This window comes from Garra rufa, chromosome 15, assembly GCF_049309525.1.
Source record: "Garra rufa chromosome 15, GarRuf1.0, whole genome shotgun sequence".
NCBI classification, from domain to species: Eukaryota; Metazoa; Chordata; class Actinopteri; order Cypriniformes; family Cyprinidae; genus Garra; species Garra rufa.
Window position 1 is genome coordinate 24,353,994 of NC_133375.1, and position 23,717 is coordinate 24,377,710.

At 36.2% G+C, this 23,717-nt stretch overlaps 1 protein-coding gene across 1 annotated transcript in view; it reads left to right on the plus strand.

Moving 5' to 3' along the window:
• sema3ga (sema domain, immunoglobulin domain (Ig), short basic domain, secreted, (semaphorin) 3Ga) overlaps window positions 1-23,717 on the plus strand; it is a 26,737-nt gene continuing 3,020 nt past the window's right edge. The window contains exons 1-17 of the mRNA XM_073818575.1: window positions 1-388; window positions 5,570-5,698; window positions 17,184-17,344; window positions 17,482-17,544; window positions 17,686-17,805; window positions 17,894-17,987; window positions 19,438-19,557; window positions 19,695-19,840; window positions 19,941-20,055; window positions 20,258-20,327; window positions 20,458-20,602; window positions 20,817-21,039; window positions 21,799-21,887; window positions 22,037-22,078; window positions 22,196-22,353; window positions 22,838-22,905; window positions 23,022-23,149. Coding sequence (XP_073674676.1) covers window positions 310-388; window positions 5,570-5,698; window positions 17,184-17,344; window positions 17,482-17,544; window positions 17,686-17,805; window positions 17,894-17,987; window positions 19,438-19,557; window positions 19,695-19,840; window positions 19,941-20,055; window positions 20,258-20,327; window positions 20,458-20,602; window positions 20,817-21,039; window positions 21,799-21,887; window positions 22,037-22,078; window positions 22,196-22,353; window positions 22,838-22,905; window positions 23,022-23,149 — 1,950 coding nt within the window. The 5' untranslated portion in view covers window positions 1-309. The remainder of the gene's footprint in view (window positions 389-5,569; window positions 5,699-17,183; window positions 17,345-17,481; window positions 17,545-17,685; window positions 17,806-17,893; window positions 17,988-19,437; window positions 19,558-19,694; window positions 19,841-19,940; window positions 20,056-20,257; window positions 20,328-20,457; window positions 20,603-20,816; window positions 21,040-21,798; window positions 21,888-22,036; window positions 22,079-22,195; window positions 22,354-22,837; window positions 22,906-23,021; window positions 23,150-23,717) is intronic.

A 23,717-nucleotide genomic window follows, 5' to 3' on the forward strand; every position in this document is an offset into this window, starting at 1 on the left:
CATCTTCTGTTTTGTATTCAAAGTGGCAAACGCTGGAGATATTGTCACGAAACCTGCAAAACACATCTTGACTTTTGTTGCCTTTATCTCCTCAACTGTCTAGATAAGAGCTTAGAAGTATCCTCAGGAATTACGTGCACGAACTGCTACTTTTATCGCCGATTTTTTGGACTGACTGACACGCCCCAAAAGTGAGGTTTCCAAAGGCTAGAGCTATAAAAGCTCTTATGTTTTTATGAGAAGCTTTTGGACGGATTTCAGAATTTCAGTAAGGCTCGAGCTGTGCTCACAGAGACGGTAAGGAATGTAATGATAACATCTCACCTGCGCCTCAAGACACCAAATACACGGAGCAACAGACGACTGAACCACAAGACAAGCGAATCAGGTGAATATACAGCACTTTTCTCAGTTTTGAGATAAAACATTCTTAAACTCTCTTGAGAGAACTTTTAGGCATCAGGAAAATGACAGGGAATAAACGGGTCATGATTTTGTATTTAACATAAGGTAATATATGTCGTAGGCTAGATATACTACTACTTTTTAAAATAGATTTTAATTAATGTTATAAAGAAACAACATGGAGAAAAGGAAAATACTACGGAGAAGAGCTGATTTAGCAAGGGTTTTTGCACTATTTGAGAATTTGGATACATTGACGAGGCCAAATCCAGGATGAATTTATGGTGAATCTAAAGCAGAAATAAAATATATTCCAGATGCTTATTTGTGTGTTTTGGTCAGGATTGTTTTGTCTTCTAGTTTAAATGTGTGTATGGGTGTTTGAATAGTTTATACTTTAGGGCATTTGTGTGTTAGAGCACCTATAAGAATTAAAATTTCTTTTAAAATGTGTCATTTACATGTCTATGTAAGTATATTTTAATGGATGGCTACAAGCTTGAACTTGATTATTTTAGTATTATGTGAACAGCTTTAAAGAAAGGGACCAAAATCCTTTGAATGTCAGTTTATACATTTTGCATAAAATAATAACATTGCTTTGTAGATTCATTTTTTTACAGAGATCATCAGTTTATAATTAATTATCTTAATTTGAATTGTTAAATACATTTTCTATAAATATATAAAGCTCATAATTGAAAAGTTACAATTAACATGAGAGGCAAAATGTGCAACATTTGTCCTGCTCACTTTAGCAAAGTCAGACCTGTCAAATCTGTTCATAATTGTCAAGTATAATCATAAACTGTTCATAATTGTGGCACTCCAACATCACCTACATCTGACATCACCCTACAATTTGTATGTGTACTATGAATATTCGATTGTTTTATACCCTTTTTTGTATTTACCACAATATATTTGGATACAGCAGCCTGACATTTTGTCAGTCACAAAAAAGGGGAAAAAACAGACACGTTGGAGTTGGATTTAATGGACGTCATAGATTGCGCTTGAACATCCATAATTCATACGCTGGCCATTCCGGCAGAGGACGACTGATACATAATGCATGCTAACAAGAAAGTATAACAGTTTACACCTGTGAAGTTCACTTAAGATTTAAAACAGCAAATATGTCACTTAACAGTTTATTTGAGTGATGAAAACATGCATATGCAGATCTATCTATCTATTCTATTCTATTTATGTCTGTCTGTCTGTCTGTCTCTCTATTCTGTTAGATTAGAAGTATAGCAGTGCTGTGTGTGTGTGTGTGTGTGTGTGTGTGTGTGTGTGTGTGTGTGTGTGTGTGTGTGTGTGTGTGTGAGTGAATAAGAGTCTGTGCTTCCTACTCTTTCCCCTCAAACCAGTGCCAGAACCAACATGTAAGAACACCTGAGTGGCTGATGCTGTTGAATATGTGAAGCAGAGGAGACATAAGACAGATCTGATCTTGCTCAGAGTTTTATCAAGCGCCAGTGAAACAGTAAAACATCAGAGGATTTTTGAAATCGGGTTCAAAAGTAAGGACTCTTTGAGCTGGAAAAGATTATATCAATTATTTGTTGGTTTTCCTAGTGCTTCACAAGCACCCAAGTTCACAAATGCGCATTTGCAGCATTCAGACCAATAATTCTTCACTCTTGTCTAACACTAACACAGCAGCTATGATCCCAATCTGATGTCTACATAGTCATGATACACATCTACATGAACATACAGAGAGATAATCATCTCCAGTGGGTTTTTTTACTCTCTGCTCTCATTTACTAACTTTTCTATGCAATCTACAGTACTCTCTCGCTCTCTCTATGTCGTCTTGCAGTTTGGACATGTAGTGCATTCCTGGACAAGCCCCTAGATGCACTTTGAATGTGAATTTGAACCTGTGACAGCTGGCAGAGCCTGGACCGGTGTTTGTGTTTGTGTGCGCGCGTGAGTTTATGGAAAAGGATTAAGCGAGTTGCCTAGTGTCAAAATTTTCGCCTTAAAGCAAAACACACAAACAGCCGAGAGCAAAGCTCTGGCGTGCACACAGGTGCTGTGCTTATAAGCGCTAATAAAAAATCTTTGAGTTGGCATGGGATTTAAGCTGATTTAATCGTGCATCTCCAAAGAAGAGAATGGACGGACATATAAATCCCAAGTATGCGAGTGCCTGCTGTGCTGACATCACTCACATACATCATCGGCCAGCTGATGATGTCATAAAGCGGAGCCCAGGATCAGTATCTGATGGAAACTGATCTAAAAGAGGCAGCAGCCGCAGCCCTGGACTCCAGCGAGATCTTCCAAGTTATAACAATGAGCAACGTGACGGGGCTTTGCTGCAGCTTGGATTGATTTGCCAACTCCAGCTTTTCACAGGCACATGGCCCCATAAGCTCTAAGTCACAAGCAGTGATTTTTTGGGGGGGTTTTTTGGTACGTCAATTTATTTATTTTAAAGCCAATTAAATATGAATTTCATTCATACAATAATGGTAATTAATTAAGGGTTCAAGTGTGTAGTGCCACAGAGGGAAAAAAACATAAAAATGGCTATACCTACGCAACCATTTGTCCTATCAACATGAAAATCGCTGAGCAATTGTCTATAATGACATTTGCATATCTCAAAAAACATGGCTGCCATTCGCCGATGAAGTTTCAGCAGCTATTAGACAAGATTAACGGAGGCTGATTGGAACGAAACTGGGCCTGTTTGACTCACGACCACAAAGGTCTGTGAGAAATTTGAAAGAAATGGGCCACTCTAGAACCACTGCTGTCAATCAAATCATTTGTTAAATGATTGAGAAGATGTAAAAAACAAAATAGTTTTGTGAACTAGCCCTGTGTTTTTTGCTGGGAAAAAACACTGCAGTACAATTCTTTGGACTCTCTAGGTCAATAATTATCAAAATGTTTGAAATTTACCTTTTGGGAATCTATAATGGGGTCGTTTAGAAAAGGAGCCTGTCCAAATTTACCCAAAATCCTATAAAGCCTAAAGAAAAACTTCATGTAACCTGGTGAGCACATGCAACAGGTGGTTGTAAACAAGCATGCAAAGTTTAAGGAGATTGGAACACAGCTGGTGCTATTACAGTCTTAAATGTTAAAAAAACATATTTCTATGGTAAATAAAATTACCTGAATGTGCCAAAAAACAAGCTTGCTAAATAATGTATTTTTCTATATGTGCTTAAATGCCTTAAAGCAATTGAACCCCAGTAATCGCTGCTTGCAGCTATATTTACATTTTGATTTTATTGAGAGCATTTGTTGAAAAAACTGTCCTGATATCATAATTATGGAAAAAAAGCCTCAAAAAGCGAGCGAGTGTGATTACCTACAGCATTCATTCCTCAGCTCAATCTCATTTCAGTGTTTCCCTACCATTATCCATTATAGGCCCGCCCCCCCAACGGCACCCCCCGCCCCCCTTGAACGTCAAGTTCATTTTATTTTCGATATAGCGCCAGATCACAATAGAAGTCATTTAAGGTCATCTTTCCTATAGAACAGGTCTATACATTGTTCTTTTATTAAACAAACTAAATTGCCTCATGTTATTTATCTTATTGACACGAAGGCATGTCATTTCTGCCACTACATGGTCGCGCGTTTACAGTGTCTAATCCACGAAAACACGGACGGGATCGCGCACTCCATTCATAAAAACGGAATTTACTCTATAGTGCGGAAAGCCACGGAATTCGTTGATTTTTGGATTAATAAATCAAAAGTTGGTCTGTCACTTACTTCAAATCGCGATATGGACTAGTGAAAAAAAAAAAAAAAGATTGTAGAGCCCTATTGTTCAAAATGTTAAAATAGAACATTTTGGACTTATTTTTTCACTGAAATAAATGTTTTCATTATTACACAAAGTAGGCTAAAGTACCGGGAAAAAAGTAACCCCCTCCCCCCCCAAAAGCTGGAAACCTAGGGGAAACACTGCATTTCACAATAAAACATCAGTTTGATTGTCCGCTGAGGAAAGCGATATCTTTGTCGTACTATCCTGTAAAGTTATTATACTGTCCTGTTAAGGGTGATTATAAATCACATATTTATCTAAACAAGTACATTCTTGCCTAAAAAACTCTTAAAACTACATTTTGTGACAAAAAACACTATTATTTATAAAATTATAGTTGATTTGGGCGTCTGCTGTGACACTTGCTGTGAGAAATACTGCAAGCGGAGTGACAAACAGCAAAACGGTTTGAGCTCTGTTATCTCTAGAATATCACACTCCTCTCAGCCAATCAGATTCTCAGATTCGAGGAGCAGAAAAAACTGTTGTATAATTATATATAAGCTTTTTATTTCAGCTAGTTGCCAAGGCAACATTTCTTATCTTATATATATATATATATGAACTTATAAGTGAACTTAAGGTACTTAGAGGTACTTAACACACACAAATAAATATAAAATAAAAACTGACTGAAAATATTAATGAAAAACTATAATAGTATCTCAGTGATACCATGTTTTTTTTGCCCTCAAAAGTACATTGAAAAATATATTTTAAATATTATTTAGAATTAATATTTTATGTAAAATGTGTATATTACTTTATTTTTTAAAAAAAGATTCTACCTTCCTTATCATAGACACTCTTTTATCTGTGATTATTACGCCACTCTTGCATTAGTTCCTCCCTTCGTACTCTGGTCACAAACCACAGCTCTTACACTATCATAATCTGCTAACTCTCAAATCAGTTTGTGCAGTTGTACCGGGTGGATGAAGATGATTAACGGCACCTGTTTTTCCTAAAATAAAACTGACACCATGGTGCATAAATGCTGACCCTCTAATGCAGGCCTGAAACCTGTGTCTTTGCATGGAGTTGAACAGAGGAAGGTGTGACAGGCTAGGATTTGTCTGGCTGTTAAATCTCAAGGCTAAATATACAACAAAGTAGTACAGTACAGTAGTAATGTTTGCTTTCTGTTCTTCTGTTGTCTGTCTAAATCCAACTGTCTCCATCTCCCTTCCTCCTCTTCATCTCCTATTTATTTTCAAGCTATTTTTTCCTCTCCTCGTCCTTCGTCTCTTCTCCCTTTGTCATTTCAGGCTCTTCCTTTGTCGAAATCAGTGATAAATTTAGCCTCTATGTCAATCTTGCTTTATTTTCTTTCTTTTGTGTGGGCTTGTATAGGTTGCCTGCGAATGGCTCTAACTATGAGACTAATGGAAACGAGACTCCTCCTGTTGCTGTTGGCTTTGTTCGTGTTTGAAGTGGCCTCCACACATCGCTCCGCTCCCAGAGTACACCTGGCTTTTAAAGGTGAGCGCAAACATTATTCATTACCTGTCTATGCATACTCAAACACTCAGCTTCTCTCTTTCTCTTTTGCATACACCCACATTGTCGTACGTCCACACATGTACACACTTAGTCTAAATGAGGCCTTACAAGACTTCTATTCTTGCTATATAAAGCTAGTTATATACAGAATGCTATAGACTAACCATAGCCCACACCCTTCCTCTTGAAGAAAACATTTTAGTTGTGTCCCAAATGACATGCTATTCATTATGTACTTTACATCTAATCTGACTTTTCCCCTTAGCTACGAAATTAAAGCTTTGACCACGAAAGGGATAATTCACCCAAAAATGAAAATTGTGTCATCAATTACTCACGCTCATGTTGTTCCAAACCCGTAAGACCTTTGTTCATCTTCAGAACACAAATTAAGATACTTTTGATGAAATCCAAGAGCTCTCTGACCCTCCATAGACAGCAAGGGTCCTAAAATCTTGTTGGGATTTTCAATGTGAAGTATGCAAATTGGATTGCACCTTTTGTATTTTTAGAATCATGTTTCTAATTAAGAATGTATTTGGATGTAGAAAGGCTTGTCAGATTTAGCTTGTGGGGAGCAATTTTATAGCTAATTATGTACACACACACACACACACACACACACACACACACACACACACACACACACACACACACACACATAAACGTGTTTGCAGAGTTTCCTATTCAGTGCCAAGTAGTCCTTGGCTAAAAACAAATGGTGGATGTTTTCAGCACGGTTAAAGTGGGGAGCGTGCAGAATCTGGGTGGGTGTCCTCAATGGAGCATATTCCAGAGAACCTCTGAATCCTGTATATTGTTTATTGTTCAAAATTGCTCAGTAATATTTGTCATTTCCTGGATTTTAAGATGAGATAATGCAATGCCGTGTCACTGGGGCTTTGTGAATTCCCATTAAATGGAAACTTTCCTTAGTTTTGTGCACCACATGTGATTCATGAGTAATGGGACAAACCAGTTTTAGGAAGCAGGGTTTATGCGGGGTCCTAAAAAAGTCTTAAAATTTGTTTAGTTATTGAATTTAAGGCCATTAACCCCTTAGAGTTCCAACGTTCCACCGGCGGAATGTTTTGCATTGAGTTAAGTTTGACAGGAACGCTAAGGGGTTAAAAGTCTTAAATGGTACAAGAGGTCTTAAATTCGGGGACAGAAATATACAAATTGCAATAAAGCTTAAAGAGATAGTTCGACCAAAATTGAAAATTCTATCATTACTGACCCTCATGTCCTTCCAAACCTGTAAGACCTTTGTTCATTTTTGCAACACAAATTAAGATATTTTTGATGAATTCCAAGCGCTTTCTGACCCTGCATAGACAGCAATGCAACTGACACATTCAAGGCCCAAAAAGGTATTAAGGACATCGCTAAAATAGTCCTTGTTCAACTGTAATGTTATGAACCTATAAGAAAACTTTTTGTAAGCAAAGAAAACTAAAATAATGACTTTATTCAACAAGTTCTTGCTAAAAAAAAAAAAGCTTTAATACCAGGGAGTAACTGTAAATAAATCTGTTTAACATGGAGGCCTTCTGTTCTAGTGCCACCTTCTGCTTCTTCCATTTTCTTAGGATATATATTTTTTCTTATCACTTTTTCACTGCTTTCTATGCAAGCCCGTTTCTGCCACGGAATAAAGAACAAAAAAAAGATAATTGCGACTTATCTCACAACTTACAATTTTGAGTTATAAAGTCAAAATTGTGAGATATAAACCCGCCATTTTGAGTTATAAAGTCAGAATTGTGAGATTTAAACTCGAAATTCTGAGAAATAAAGTCACAATTGCGTGATATAAATTAGCAATTTTGAGTTATAAAGTCAGAATTGTGTGATATAAACTTGCAATTCTGAGAAATAAAGTCACAATTGCGTGATATAAATTAGCAATTTTGAGTTATAAAGTCAGAATTGTGTGATATAAACTTGCAATTCTGAGAAATAAAGTCACAATTGCTTGATATAAATAAGCAATTGCCAGTTATTAAGTCAGAATTGTGAGATTAAAACAGTTCTGTAAACATCAGTCTCTCTTCAGAACTGGACTTTATAAGACTTTATAATAATTGCAAGTTTATATCTCACAATTTTGAGAAAAAAAAGTCAGAATTGCAAGATACAAAATTTATATGAAGCAATTCTGACTTTATATCTAGCAATTCTGACTTTATAACTCTCAATTGTGCGTTTATATCTCAGTTCTGAGGAAAAAAAAGGCAGAATTGTGAGTTTATATGAAGCAATTCTGAGAAAAAAGTCAGAATTGCGAGATGTAAACTTGCAATTGCGAGAAAATAGTCAGAATTGTGAGATCAAAAGTCACAATTACCTTTTTTATTTTTTATTCAGTGGTGGAAACGGGCTTGCATAGTTATCACTGCTATCAGCATTTTTCAGTTGAGAACTGCTACTACAGGATGGTTTCAAACTGATTTCAAACTCAATCTATTTTTTGCCCCCACAATCTGGTCAACAGCCGAATGCCAAAATAACCATATTTTTGCATTTCACATGAATATATTAAATGCAATAGTCATTTTTGACTATTATTATTTATTTTTTTTAAATAATCACAGTATTAACAGAGGTAGAACACCTTATAAAAGACTAAAAGTACAGTTATTTACCATTATTTAATTTGACTTTCTTTACCTCAGTACACTTTAACAGGACATTCGTTCATATTTAACTTTAACTAGACATATTTTTGATAAAGAGAAAGTCAAGGATATTCTATTGATCACTGATTCATTTTATAGTAAAACTGTTACTCTTATGTAAGCTAATGGCACGTATCGCTGTCTCAAGAACCAGTGCTGTAACTCCTTATGTGGGGTTTTCTTAGTTTGCTATTGTGATCTATTTCTGTTGGTATTTAGTATCTGACACAAGGAAATCTGACACAAAACTCTTGTTTTGGAGAATTTTAGGGATTTCCCACAGATTTTTCCCCCCAGCATCCCTCTCTCATAATTGTAAGCTTCAAAGCATATATTAGATCAAAGTCATTTTGAACAATTATAGTCAGTGTTAGCTGTCAAGCTGTCACCCTTGTTCTTGACAAACACATACACATGCATGCAGCCACTTCATACACACATTAGCGCAGCTAATACATACACAGGTATCCACACGTTACACAGGCCCTCTAATTACACTTTTGACACTGGTTGAAATATGGGCTGCTTAACACATACCTGATGTAAACAGGAATTAAAAGTGTGAATCATTTAAGAGGAATCCTGTCATATAACGTTTCATCTGAATGCGTTGAAGGTGGAGAGAGGCCCCACATAATTACTCCGAAGATTATAGAGCGGCCCATCTCTCACGTATGTGGGATTGAAGCTCATGTGCATTATTGTTCGGAAAGTACTCTAAGATTAAAAACAGCGGTGAACATTAAAAATACGCCAACCCACCAAAATATAAGCACAATTTTGGATTTGTTTGTGTTGTACCTACTGGACTATAAACAACTTTTTCCAAAAGCCGCATTTTCCCTAACTCACTTTTTTAGTTTGATATTTCTGCAGGGCCTCATTCTTTGCTATGGAACAATAACTATGACCTACATAAAAAGCTGACTTGACTCAACTTGGGTTAGCACTCAAAGCTATGTTTGTTGGTCTTTCTTCAAATATTCTGGTGCAGTTATTATTTTATTATTTTTAGAAGTGGTTTTTAGGTCATTTGGCAGTTATTACGGGGATATTTCGGGAATAAATTTCTTTGGAAGACTTACTTTGTGTAAACCCAAAGAACAAGAGCAATGTGTCAAGACCTGTTTGAAAATTACACACCACTTGGAAACTGACCAGTTCATCTTATAAATTTACAAACGCATTCTTTCAAACTCATCTCATCTTATCGTTTGTCTGCATGCACAATATACTGGTACAGGGTAAGAAATGACCTTTTATATTAATTTAAGGGGCAATTTGATTTCCAGGGGCTTTTTTTTTTACATTTGTGAGGGCAATTTATATAATCACCTTATTATTATAAAAAACATAAGTTGTCTTTAATGTCAAATGCTTAAATTTACCCAATTACTTTAATCAATATTTTAAACTGTTGTCAGTAACAATAGACTGTTTAAAATTGTATCTAAATTATGCATATAAAAAACAGGAGCTCACAGAGCTGCAATATTATGACAAAAACATTACTGTAGACTATTGCTCTTTATATTTTAATAGAGGGTTTGCACTTAACGTCACAATTTGGTCAGTCACCCGGATGCGCACCCATATTGGCGATACTCAGATATAAACGACAGCATGGATTGCGCAGTACTACTGAAGACATTGTTCTGCTAATTTCTGCTGTCTAAACCACGGAAAAACGTGTGGAAGCCGCTAAATCATATAGAGAAGGACTTAGTAAGCAGGAAAGGGTGAAACATTTTGACAAACTGAAATTAATAGGTGGTATACAGTAGTCAACATTCGAAGTGGATCAAAAAAGTTCCTCAAAAGTTGTCCTAAGATAAGAACGGGTATTCTTTTTGGTTTTAGGACAAATTTGATGAAAGGTTTTGATCCACTTCGAATGTTGACTACTGTAGATATGTATGAGCAGTATTAATTAAGATATTAGCCTAATATTTCATCTACCTGACCGTAAATCATAAGAGCAAACCCGAATGTTGTCAATATTTTTGACCTAGATATCCTGGTTCAGTTTGGCCAACGACCAAGTCCCTCAGTTTTTTTGCACTCTTCTTCTTCTTTTTTTTTTTGGCAGTCCAACCACTTAGTAAAGCCCAACAAATGTCAATAATTGACCATTTTCTGCAGCAATAATCAGCAAAATATGCTGTTTCATTAGGTTTAGTGGCATTGATTACAATCAGTTCTGCCAATATGGCTAACTGATGGTGTGTCGTGACAATCTATAATGATTAATATCGATATAGAAAATGAAATAAAACAGTTTTATTACATTTTGGGCAGGTCTGTCACATTCTGGCTTCATAGACAAACATCTTGGTCCATGGTGTTGTTTATGATGAGGGAATTTACAAGCACCTCTGATTGGCCAATGCATTCTTAAGTTCAACAGAAATGCATTTGATTGGTTATAAGGCTCAATGCTGCACAAAACAGCGTGTAAAAGCAATCTGATGAAGTATAAGCGAATCTAAATGTAATTGTGCGACTTGACACTTTTCATTCATTTTCAAATTACATTTTGTACTACATTGTTTAATTGTGCAAAGCATTTTTTGTCCTTTGTCTCGAATTCATGGGGCATTTTTGTTCGTTTTTATGGCATTTTTGCCACAAGCCCTCTTTAATTTCTGACCCTGATTGGTACCGTATTAGTTATAGACCGAGTTAGTGTTTGCAAACAGTGATGATGTTTCTTGTGGGCGGAGCTTATCTGGTGGCAGAAAATGACAGTTTTCAAGTTGCATCTATGGAAGCCATAGAATAAAAGAATAAATTTGAGTTTATATTTAAAAATTCTGACTTGATTCTCGCAATTCCAAAATTAAATCTCAATTCTGATAAGAAGAATCAAAAAAGGTAAGAAAAGTCATTCTCTCTTTTCCCCTTGACTCTGAATCATGAGTTTATACACTTCTTTCATGAGTTTTTTTCCATCAGAACAAACATGCTATTTTTTATAAAGTCCAAACTACAGGATATAAACTTGCATTTGTGGAGAAAAAAAGTTCGAATTGTGAGATAAAATAGGTAAATGTGTAAATATGTAAGATATTACAGGTTTGAATCCATAGGCTGTTTGTTTAAAAATCTTCGTTTAGTCTTCCGTTTTGGATCACAGTATTCTATAAAATTGATTTGCTATCTGATTCTGATATCCAAAGGCACAACAATACACTTTTTTTCTCTTATTCCATGGATTTTACCCATTTCCCTCCAATTTCTACCAGTTTTTTCTGCCACCACAATACACACAGCTGCAGGTGATGTAACTGTGTCTGCTATCAATATTTTTTTTTTTTTTTTTTTTTACAAATTTATCAGGAACAGTTAATATTGCATGCTTATTTCCCATATTTTTATTTATTGATTATCTATCTTTTTCTGTTATCTAACACTCAAAATTCATCCTTAAAAGAAAAAAGTTTTCAAACTGTGTTTTCATACTGTATAGTGTTGTTTGATGTCTAAAATCACTTGCATTTGCACTTGTAAAACTTGTTTTTATCATTTTAATTTGAAATTTAGGCAAACATTTTATGTTTGTTATATGTTGGTTATCAAAAAATTTTAATATTGATGCATCCATCATTTTTTGAAATGGGACGTTAAATGAACTCATGATGGTTATGGATGACTGACAATAAGAAAACATTCATTAGCTCATAACCAATAAGTAAAGGTTCTTCTATTTTACAGTAAACAGGGTTTGATGCCTCAATTCTCAGTGACGCATGAGGTTTAGAGAATTCAATTGACCCCTCTGTTTTTCACAAACAATCCAATCAAGATGGGTTAAAGGTGCCTTGAAGGAAATTCATAATGACGTTAGCAGGATTCATGAGAATGAAAACCTGTTTCCAATATCAATCACCTCATGCTTCATATTTCCCATTGCCCCAGGCTCATATTCCTCCTGCTTGTGCCCTGATAAAACCTAATTGAAGAGATGACTGAGTTGAATTATATGCCCTCAGTAATTTGGATCTGACTAGTTATTGTTAGCTTCGTCTTGTCTTTCATCACCCGTCCCTGTAATTCCACTGAAACTCTTTGGCTCCGGTCCAGTCCATTTCTGCTCTCCCATTTTCCTCAATTGCAACGTATTTTACCCCCGTCAGGAAAGATCACCCTTACACTATTAAGCCCCCTCTCAACCTCGACACCACCCTCTCCTTCACATCAAGAATAGCTGGGCGGAAAAATCCACTTGTCTCATTGGCCTCTCTATTTTCTGCTGTTATCTGAGATGGATTGTTCATTGTTTGCCACCGGGATGGTCTTTGTTTCGGAGGCGCCTGCAGATGAGGGAAGGTCTTTGTGTAACTCTAGAAAGTGTACCCAACTGGAGACTATGAGAACACTGCGAGAAACTGGCAGAAAGACTGAAAGAGGAATGTGATATTCTACAATGGCCCTAGTTTGTAACCTTACCCTATTATGATTAAGCAATTTACTCAGGCTGTTGATCAATTTAATAATTTATTCAGATTATGGTATGCTGATTAAATAATTGAATTATTGAAATTACCTTTTTATTAAAATTCAAAAGATATTGTGGCAAATTAGTAACTTTTACGATTTTTCACGTAATATTAGCTAATAAAAAGTTCTGAATTCATGTTTCAGCTTAGTTCAAATATTTTCTTTCTTCTTTTTTTTTTAATATAGTGTTTTGTTATGTTTGAGACTGATATCTGTTTGAAAAGGCACAAGAGAGTGTTATTGTTAAGTCTCTGTTGAATTCTTTGCACAACAAAGACTTCCTGCAGGATGTTTTAGCACAAGCCTCACCTCTGTACCAGCGTCTTTCACCTATGATTTTAATGAACCCTGTGCTGCGTCCACTTTGGTCCACTGCGGGTTTGGCAGGGGTGCCGTGTCCGGTGTTCTTTCCTGACGGTAAAGGGAAGAGAGAGGAACAGGATTGTACACAAACCCTTTCCCTTTTGCCCACCCAGTTCCGTGTCCAACAGATATCCGATCATTAGCAGTTATTTTAGCACCTACTCTAGAACATCCTGTAAACACACATTCAAACATATTAGATACTTTTAGAATATTAACAACGTCATTGAAATGCCCACGTTTCCTGTGGCTAAACATTTCCATGGATGTGTAAACATCCATACAGATGATCGTCCAAAGGAAGGATGACAAAGCTCATTGACAAACGGTCTTCCGCTTGTAGTTTCAGGTTTTGGTGTGTACTTTGTATTAAGCTCCTTTCGAATGCTCACCCTGTCACCCAGTAGGGCAGCGCTTAAAATATTTAGCTCTTAAAAGCTCATCAGACACACTGAAAATGACTCGCGCTCTATAACCCACTCTTACATTCATTTCAGCATGATAAAACACAAAGAGAGTGTTGCATTGGTTGTCCTATAAGATGCAAGCGTCATGTGAAAAATCTGTTGAAGAAGATGTTCACTTCCAGAACAAAAATTTACAGATCATTTACTCACCCCCTTGTCATCCAAGATGTTCATGTCTTTCTTTCTTCAATTGTAAAGAAATTATGTTCTTTTTTTGAGGAAGACATTTCAGGATTTCTCTCCATATAGTGGACTTCCAATAGTTTAAACTTCCAAAATGCAGTTTAAATGCAGCATCAAAGGGCTCTAAATGATCCCAGCCGAGGAAGAAGGGTCTTATCTAGTGAAATGATTGGTTATTTTCTATAAAAAAAGACAATTTATATACTTTTTAACCTCAAATGCTTGTCTTGTCTAGCTCTGCGTAAACAGTTTTTTCAAACTACCCTAACTGTCTTAAACCAGAATACACAGAGTTCACGCAGGGCTAGACAGGACGAGCATTTGAGGTTAAAAAGTATATAGATTGTATTTTTTTATATATATGTGACCCTGGACCACAAAACTTGTCATAAGGTTAAATTTGACAAAACTGAGATTTATACATCATATGAAAGCTCAATAAATAAGCTTTCTATTGATGTATGGTTTGTTAGGATAGGACAATATTTGGCTGAGATACATCTATTTGAAATCAGAAATCTGAGGATGCAAAAAAATCAAAAAGACTGAGAAAATCACCTTTAAAGTTGTCCAAATTAGGTTCTTAACAATGCATATTACAAATCAAAAATTACATTTTGATATGTTTACAGTTGGAATTTTACAAAAAATCTTCATGGAACATGAACTTTACTTAATTTCTTAAAATTTTGACCCAAACAATGTATTTTTGGCTATTGCTACAAATATACCCCAGCGACTTAAGACTGGTTTTGTGGTCCAGGGTCACATATATAATAATCAATCATTTCACTAGATAAGACCCTTCTACCTCGGCTGTGATCGTTTAGAGTCCTTTGAAGCTGCATTTAAACTGCATTTTTGAGTTTTAAACTCGAGGGCACCATAGAAGTCCACTATATGGAGAGAAATCCTGAAATGTTTTCCTTTAAAAACAGTTTCTTTACGATTGAAGAAAGAAAGACATGAACATTTCTAAAATTTCTTTACGACTGAAGAAAGAAAGACATGAACATTTTAAATAACAAGGGGGAACGTAAATTATCTGTAATTTTTTTTTGTTCTGGAAGTGAACTTCTCCTTTAAAGGAATAGTTTACCCAATAATGAAAATTTGAAAATTCTATAATTAATTGTTCACCCTCATGTCGTTCTAAACATGTAGACCTTTGCTCACCTTCGGAACACAAATTAGCATATTTTGGGTGAAATCTGAGAGCTTTCTGACCCTACATAGACAGCAACGCTACTGAAACGTTCAAGAAAGGTAGTAAGGACATCATTAAAATAGTCCATGTGACATTAGTGGTTCAACTGTAATGGTATAAATATGAGTTTACTTTTTGTGTGCAATTAAAACAAAAATAACGACTTTATTCAACAGTTTCTAATCTCATACATGAGAGAAGCCGGTGTTCTGACTTATATAGACATCTGTCTATATAATCATTCTTAAAGGGACCGTTCACCTTTTACATATGCTCTTCCTTGGAACACAAAAGTCATATAGGTTTGAACATAAGGCTGAGTAAATAATGACAAAAATGTAAAAAAAATATATAATTACTGTGATAAGATACACTACCATTCAAAAGTTTGGGGTCAGTAATATGTTTTAATGTTTTTGAAAGAATGCTTGACCACCAAGGCTGCATTTATTTGATTAAAAATACAGTAAAAATAGTCATATTGTGAAATATTATTCAAATTTAAAACAACTGTTATCTATTTCAATATATTTAAAAATGTAATTTATTCCTGTAATGGCAAAGTTGAATTTGTTAGAAGTCATTATTTTTTTTAGTGTCACATGATCCTTCAAAATCATTCTAATACATTTCTTATTATCAGTGTTGAACAGATTGTGTTGCTAAGTGTTTTTGTTGAAACTGTGATCTAATTTTCCCCTAATTCTTTGATAAACAGAAAGTAAAAAAAAAAATGCAGTTCTTTGAATAGAAATCTTATGTAACAATGTCTTCACTGTCACTTTTTATCAAATTAAATTTTCTTACTAATCTCAAACCTTTAAACAGAAAGTATTGTGTAACAGTTCGGTATGACAAGAAATTCAGGATGTTACTAGACATGATATGGATGAACCTAGTCAAGAGGAACAGATGCGGAAGGAAAGATTAGTGTATAATTAGTCATCTATGAATGTAGCTTATGAAAGAGTTCCAGGACTTCATCCTCAAAGGAGAGCATGGCATTGTGTCTGTCAGACTGATCCGGAACATGGAAGAAATATAAAAGAACAGCTTTTTGCAAAGGTTAAAAAGTGTTAGAGTTTGAATAAGATCAAAGGAGTAGAGTTTAGAAAGAGAAAAGAATGCTCTCCAACAGGACTTCGGTTAAAATGTTCTCATGTTGGTGTGGCAACTATCACTACTTCCTAAAAAGCAGAAATTGCATTACATTTATCAAAACAAGACATAATGTTACAAAACTTTCTAAGTGAGAAGTTCATACCAGAATTTTTGGTAAACTATTCCTTTAAAATCTTTCCTATCTATTGTTAGATGCTGACGTCTCTCTCTCTCTCTCTCTCAGGCCTGAAATCATCTGATCATAATTCATAACCGACACAAGTCTACGCTGTTAAACATTCACACAACATTAACTGCAATTCTTGCATCAGGGCCTGGTGTTCTTTTGAAGTCCTTGTGACAGCCTGCAAGAATGTCTGAATAAATGGTTCATTTTAACTCAACCGAATTTCTTCAGTTTAATCTTCGCCTTCGAGACTGAATGCTTGGCCCACATGTGGAAGTGTTTTTCTGATTGCCGGCACTCAGGAAATGTTTCTGGAACTGTGTTAAGTGCAGTTTGCTCCCAAGAGCCACCAACTTACGCTTCTCGGCTCTTCCTTCCACCTTGAAGAAGAGCTCGCTGAGGAGGGGCGGCCCAGAACACTGCTACTACAAGATTTTTATTTTAATCATTTCATCTGGAAAAGGAACTATGAACTATGTTTACCCCGTAACACTGAGAGCATGTTGGGTTAGTCAGATAGCCGATACATTAGAAGAGAGTTAACAGCGCCCCCTTTAGATAAAACACTGTTTTACTAGTAGATCGATCAGCGTTTCTCACCCTTTCTGTCTTATGTACCTTTTTTATGTACTTTAAATTAATATTTTTATTCAGCAAGGACATTAAGTTGAAATTAAATCAATCAAAAGTGACAGTAAATACATTTAAATTCTGTTTCAAACTGAATGTTGACATTTTTTGACATTTTCTGTGCTTCTCTTTTGTCATTCATCAGAACTTATGGACACTCGAACAGCAAGGCCATTCAGTTTCTCCTTCAACACCAGCGACTACCGGATCTTGCATGTTGACCCAGACCAGGGGCGGTTGTACCTGGGCAGCCGTGAATATCTGGTCTCTTTGGACATGCAAAACATCAACAAAGAGCCTCTCATTGTAAGTGGTGATTCAGATGAATCAATTCCATTCACAACAAAATACCAAGAAGCAATTAGCACTCAAACTCTGACCCCAGAGGAATTAAAGTGTCAGTGAATTCTTCTCATAATCCTGTGGGTGTTTCATGTCTGTAGATCCACTGGCCAGCTCCAGCTCAGAGAAAGGGAGAGTGTCAGATGACTGGGAAAGGCAGGCATGTGAGTCAGTTGTTTTGATCTAACCACTCTAATTAGTACTAAATGACTCACTAAATAGGATGTAAGACTTTTGGCTCTTGGTCTGACCTATATTACTTTTAACAGTGGTTTGTTTGTATCTATCTGTGTGGGTAATTTCAGGGAGAGTGTGCTAACTTTGTGCGTCTGATTGAGCCGTGGAACAGGACTCACCTGTACACCTGTGGCACAGGAGCTTATAAACCCATCTGCACCTTTATCAACAGAGGCTGGAGAGCTGAGGTACACACACACACATACATAAACATACTGTATATACACTCAACTAGCAGTAACCCAACCAATGCTTTCCCTACTCTGATGTTCACAGGACTATCTCTTCAGACTGGTCCCTGGATATGTGGACTCTGGAAAGGGAAAATGCTCTTACGATCCAAACCAGGAAAATGTTGCAGCTCTGATTAGTAAGAAATGATTAATGGAGATTTATGTCATTGATCTTTTGCAAAACACATCAGAGTTTGTAATGGTTTTACTTGTTATAATGGGAATTAGATTGCTTTTAAAGAATTAGTTCACTTCCAGAACATCCAAGATGTTCATGTCTTTCTTTCTTTAGTTGTAAAGAAATTTTTTTCCAGGATTTTTCTCCAAATAGTGGACTTCTATGGTGCCCGCGAGTTTGAACTTCCAAAATGCAGGTTAAATGCAGCTTCAAAGGGCTCTAAACAATTCAAGCCAAGGAAGAAGGGTTTTATCTAGCGAAACGATCGTTATTTTCATTTAAAAAATAATATTATACACTTTTTAACCTCAAATGCTTGTCTTGTGCACACAGGAGTGCACACAGTAAGCATGTGCAATGCAGAACTAGATAAGACGAGCATTTGATGTTAAAATGTGTACAAATATTAATTAATTTATGAAAATGACCAATCATTTCTCTAGATAAGGCCCTTCTTCCTTGGCTATATGAAACTGCATTTTGGAAGTTAGGCAACATTAAAGGTTGCATCAGCGATTCTAGGCTGAAACATAAAGTGTCAAATTCAGCTGACCTTTCTTCACGATCTGCTCGCTGCCTGCCCCATAAATTGGCTGTAAAAAAAAACGCGTCTCTGTGGTCAGCCTAGGGTCCGAGATATGCCAAAAAACAATCAGTGCTACCAACGATTCACAGCAAAACAGTGTTCCAACCAATCAGCGTCAGGGGGTTGGTGTTCTGGACTTTCGTACTGGTGCAGGGATGTGAGGGAGGCAGAGCGAAAGTCCACAACACCAACCCCCTGACGGTGATTGGTTGGAACACTGTTTGTTTTGCTGTGGAATCGTTGGTAGCACCGATTGTTTTTTTGGCATATCTCGGACCCTAGGCTGACCACAGAGACGCGGTTTTTTTTTTTTACATTTGCTACATTTTTACATTTTTCTACATTTGCTCCAGGCTAAATCATTGCTAATAACTTAGTGTTGATTTGTTTACAAATTCATTTAGGTATATAATTGACTGTAATAAGCTTTTGAGTTGGAGTTTCTAATCAGTTACATGCAGTAACATGCTTTGCAACATCAATTCATTCTAGCCCATTTATAAATACATGTTCTGCAGAATAAAAGAATTAAAATCAATTTTAATTTTACCACTTAAAAATGGGCATACTTCACTGAAAACCAAGCTGTTGTATGAAAAATCTACATTTATCTAATTTAAAAGGATAGTTCATCTGTCATTAGTTACTCACCCTCACATTGTTTCAAACCCATAAGACCTTTGTTCATCTTCGGTACACAAATTAGGATATTTTGATCAAATTCAAGAGCTTGTTAAAATAGTCTATGTGACATCAGTGGTTCAACCTTAATTTTCAGAAATGTTATTTTTTATTTTATTTTCCTCACTTCTCCTCCATCTAGATGGAAACCTGTATGCAGGAGTGCCGGTGGACTTCATGAGCACCGATCCAGGCATCTTCAGGACCATGGGGAGCCGCCCAGCTGTGAGATCGGAGCAGTATGACTCTAGGTGGCTGAATGGTAAATAGCTTGGCTGTTCATATTTGGATTGGAAGGTGTAATTTGAATTAGTTTGGCAATAAATATTTGCTCAGCTGTTTTAGAATCCGTTAAATATTTGAATGGACATTACATGCACACTCTTGTTTATTTCCTAGAACCTGTATTTGTTCACATGAAACAGATTCCCGACAGCGCCGAGAAGAACGACGACAAACTCTATTTCTTCTTCCGTGAGAAGAGTCTGGACTCAGGGGCAGGAGCGAGTCCAAGCGTGCTGGCCAGAGTGGGCCGCGTGTGCCTGGTGAGCAATATCCTGCTTTTCGTAACCAGAAATTGCAGGTGCACAGGAAGCAGTTCACAGTTCAGTCAGTGAATAAACAGCTGTTTTTGTTGCATCACAGAATGATGAGGGTGGACAGAAGTCACTTGTGAACAAATGGACGACTTTTCTGAAGGCCAGGCTGGTGTGCTCTGTGATGGGAGATGATGGGGTGGAAACCTTCTTTGATGAACTGAGTGAGTGTTGTTTATTTCATAGTTGTTTGTGATGTGTTTCAAAGCAGTTTTGTGTTAAATTAGCCAAGTATTTCTGATGTAGCAAGTACTGTTGTATTTCCAGTGATGCATACTTAATATCTCTCTATAGATATATACTGTATATTGAGAGATATCTCAGTATATTGACACAATTTTAAAATGTTTTTCTCGTACGCTCCAGGAGACGTGTTTATCCAGCCTACCCAGGATGAAAGAAACCCTGTGGTGTATGGCGTCTTCTCAACTTCTGGGTACATATTTTCATCAGATCAACACATAATATCACACTACTAACTTACATTCTTCTTTTCGTGTTTTGATTTCACTTAACGTTTCTGAATCTGAGATATTTTACTCACTCGTCTTGTTTTTGTCTATTAGCTCTGTGTTTAAAGGCTCAGCCGTGTGTGTCTACTCAATGGCTGACATCCGAAATGTCTTCAACGGCCCTTTCGCCCATAAACACGGACACAACTACCAATGGACTACATACACAGGGAAGATTCCCTATCCTCGCCCGGGAACAGTGAGTTTGAGTCAATTTCTCTTTTATAAGCTTTACGAAATTTTTGAAATTTCACCCAGAGTATTCGTTATTGCATAAGCTTGTGTGTGTCTTATGATCTTTCAGTCTCTATGATATTTTTATTGCTCATAAGGGTTATCTTTTCAAAAGACAAGCAAACCCAGAAGCATGTACATTTGATTTTGACTGACTTTCCTTCTGTTTTCCGCATCAGTGTCCTGGAGGCACATTCACACCAGGTCTTAAGTCTACAAAAGAGTTCTCAGATGAAGCGGTTAACTTCATTCGTGCTCATCCTCTCATGTACCACCCTGTGTATCCCATTCACAAGCGCCCTCTAGTGGTGCGCTCTGGTGTAGACTATCGCTTTACTACTATTGCTGTGGATCAGGTGGATGCTGTGGATGGCCGATATGAGGTTCTCTTCCTGGGAACAGGTGAGACTGGAAATTTCTGAATGCTTACATTAGTCAAAGGGAACAAAAATTAAAATTGCCCTATGATTTACTCACCCTCAAGCCATCCTACTTGTATATGATCCTTTTCTTTTAGATGAATACAATTAGAGGTATATTAAAACATTTCCTGGCTCTTCCAAGCTTTATAATAGCAGTGACTGGTGGTTGAGATTTTGAAGCCTGAAAAAGTGGATCCATCCATCATAAAAAGTACTCCACACGGCTCCAGGGGTTAATAAAGGCCTTCTAAAGCAGATCAATGTATTTGTGTAAGAAAATATCCATATTTAAAACTTTATAAACCTTAATCTCTAGCTTCCGTTAACTGTTGTACATGTGTTCACGAAAAAGTGGCATTCAAGTGGATGAACTAGTCTCATGAGAACCAGGTTTTGTTTACAGCAAAGGTCTTCTCATGGCTTATATCGAATACTTTGACATTTTCATATCATATACACCTCATATACACATAGGATGGCATGAGGGTGAGTAAATCATGGGTTAATTTTCATTTTTTGGGTGAACTGTGTCTTTAAGTTTCTTAACGAATCTGTTAAACTTAGGGTGGTGTAGCCTGGTTGGCATAAAATAAAAGAATTTCCCTGTCTATTTTTTAATGCATGTTATAGAACTTATAAACAGTTCATCTGTAGATATGTTTCATTTTTTTTTTTTTGACCTCAAAATATTTTAATCAATATTGTGTTGACAGTGTATCACATTTCTGTCACCCCACAGATCGTGGTACGGTCCAAAAAGTTATAGTCCTGCCCAAGGATCCCACCACAATGGAAGAGCTCACTTTAGAGGAAGTAGAAGTTTTCAGGGTAAATACTTTTTTTTTTTTTTTACATTTTTCAGACCTCAGCATTGTAATGTTATAATGTAAATACATAATGACATTTAATTACATAGTTGGTCTGTGTGTGTAATAAAATATGAACATATAATATGCTTTTCTATTCCTTATTTATAGACACCTGCTTCTGTCAAAACAATGTACATATCAGCCAAAAGGGTAAGATATAATGAAACGCATTTTAATACTCTTTAAGAGTGTATTTTTTTAATGTACTACAGAAATTTCATCCAGCAATATAGCATTACAATCTTTTCTTTTTCTTTTTTCTTGCAGCAACAACTTTACGCATCTTCAGAGGCAGGTCTAACCCAGATGTCCTTGCACCGTTGTGGAGTGTATGGAAAGGCCTGTTCAGACTGCTGTCTGGCCAGAGACCCCTACTGTGCCTGGGATGGAGAAAACTGCTCAGCCTTTACACAAGCCACCAAAAGGTCAGAGAACTTCAGAGAACTCTTTAAAATTGCACTTACTTACTCTGTCTTCTCACAGCTAATTTGAGATGAGAAGTTTTTAAAACCATCTTAAAGGGATAGTTCACCCAGAAATGAAAACAAACAAAAGAAAAATAACGACTTTATTCAACAATTCTTCTTCTCCAAGTCACATCCTCCGTCGTTATTGAAAGTATCACAACACATGGACTGTTTTACCAATGTCCTTACGACCTTTCTGAGCCTGGGAACATTTCAGTTACATTGTTGTCTATACAGGGTCAGAAAGCTCTCGAATTTCATCAGAAATATCTTAATTTGTGTTCTGAAGATGAACATCTTACATGTTTGGAACAACATGAGGTTGAATATTAAATGACAGAATTTTCATTTTTGGATGAACTAACCCTTTAAAAGGCTTATGTGAGTCCCACTTCATAGGAAAAAATACATTAAGTTTGATTATGTCTTGTATATTTTGTAGGAGGAGCAGAAGGCAGGATGTTAAACATGGTGACCCTTTGCGTCAGTGCCGGGGCTACAATGCCAAAGGTAACCAAAACAAACAGTCATCAACATATAGTCTGCAGGATTATATTGAGGTAAATGTGATGTATTTGTAGTATAGGACACAGCATTTAACTTTACTATCTTTCTGTGTATACTAGTGGAGAGGAGACTGCAAGAGAAAGTTCAGTTCGGGGTAGAGGGTAGCAGCACATTTCTGGAGTGTGTGCCACGCTCTCCTCAGGCCAGTATAAAATGGCTCTACCAGAAGGAGGGAAGAAGAAAAGTGGTATGATTGCGTTTTTTTACATAATTTCAAACTAACCCAACCAACCAACCAACCAAGCAGAATCTTTATTACATAAGATTTTCTTTTGTTTGTTAATATACGCCACTTTTCAAAAGTTTGGGGTTATTAAGATTTGTATGTATTTGTCTTATTTACTTATTTAGCAACATTAAGACATGATAAATTGATTAAAAGTGTCAGTAAATACATTTATAATGTTACAAAAGATTTCTATTTTAAATAAATGCACAGTTTCCACAAAAGTATTAAGCAGCAGAAGAGTTTTCAACATTGATAACAATAAAAAATGTTTCTTGAGCGTCAAATCATCATATATTAGAGTAATTTATGAAGGAAACAGGTTTTTTTTCTTATAAAAATTTACAATATTACAGTTTTTTAATCAGATATATGGAAGCCCATTTCCGCCACTTAATAAAATATTGGAAAAAGATCATTGGGATGTTATGTTGCAATTTATTTTTAGAAATGTGAGATATAAACTTGCAGTTCTGACTTTTCTTTCTCATAATTGTGATTATAAACTTGCAATTACGAGTTATAAAGT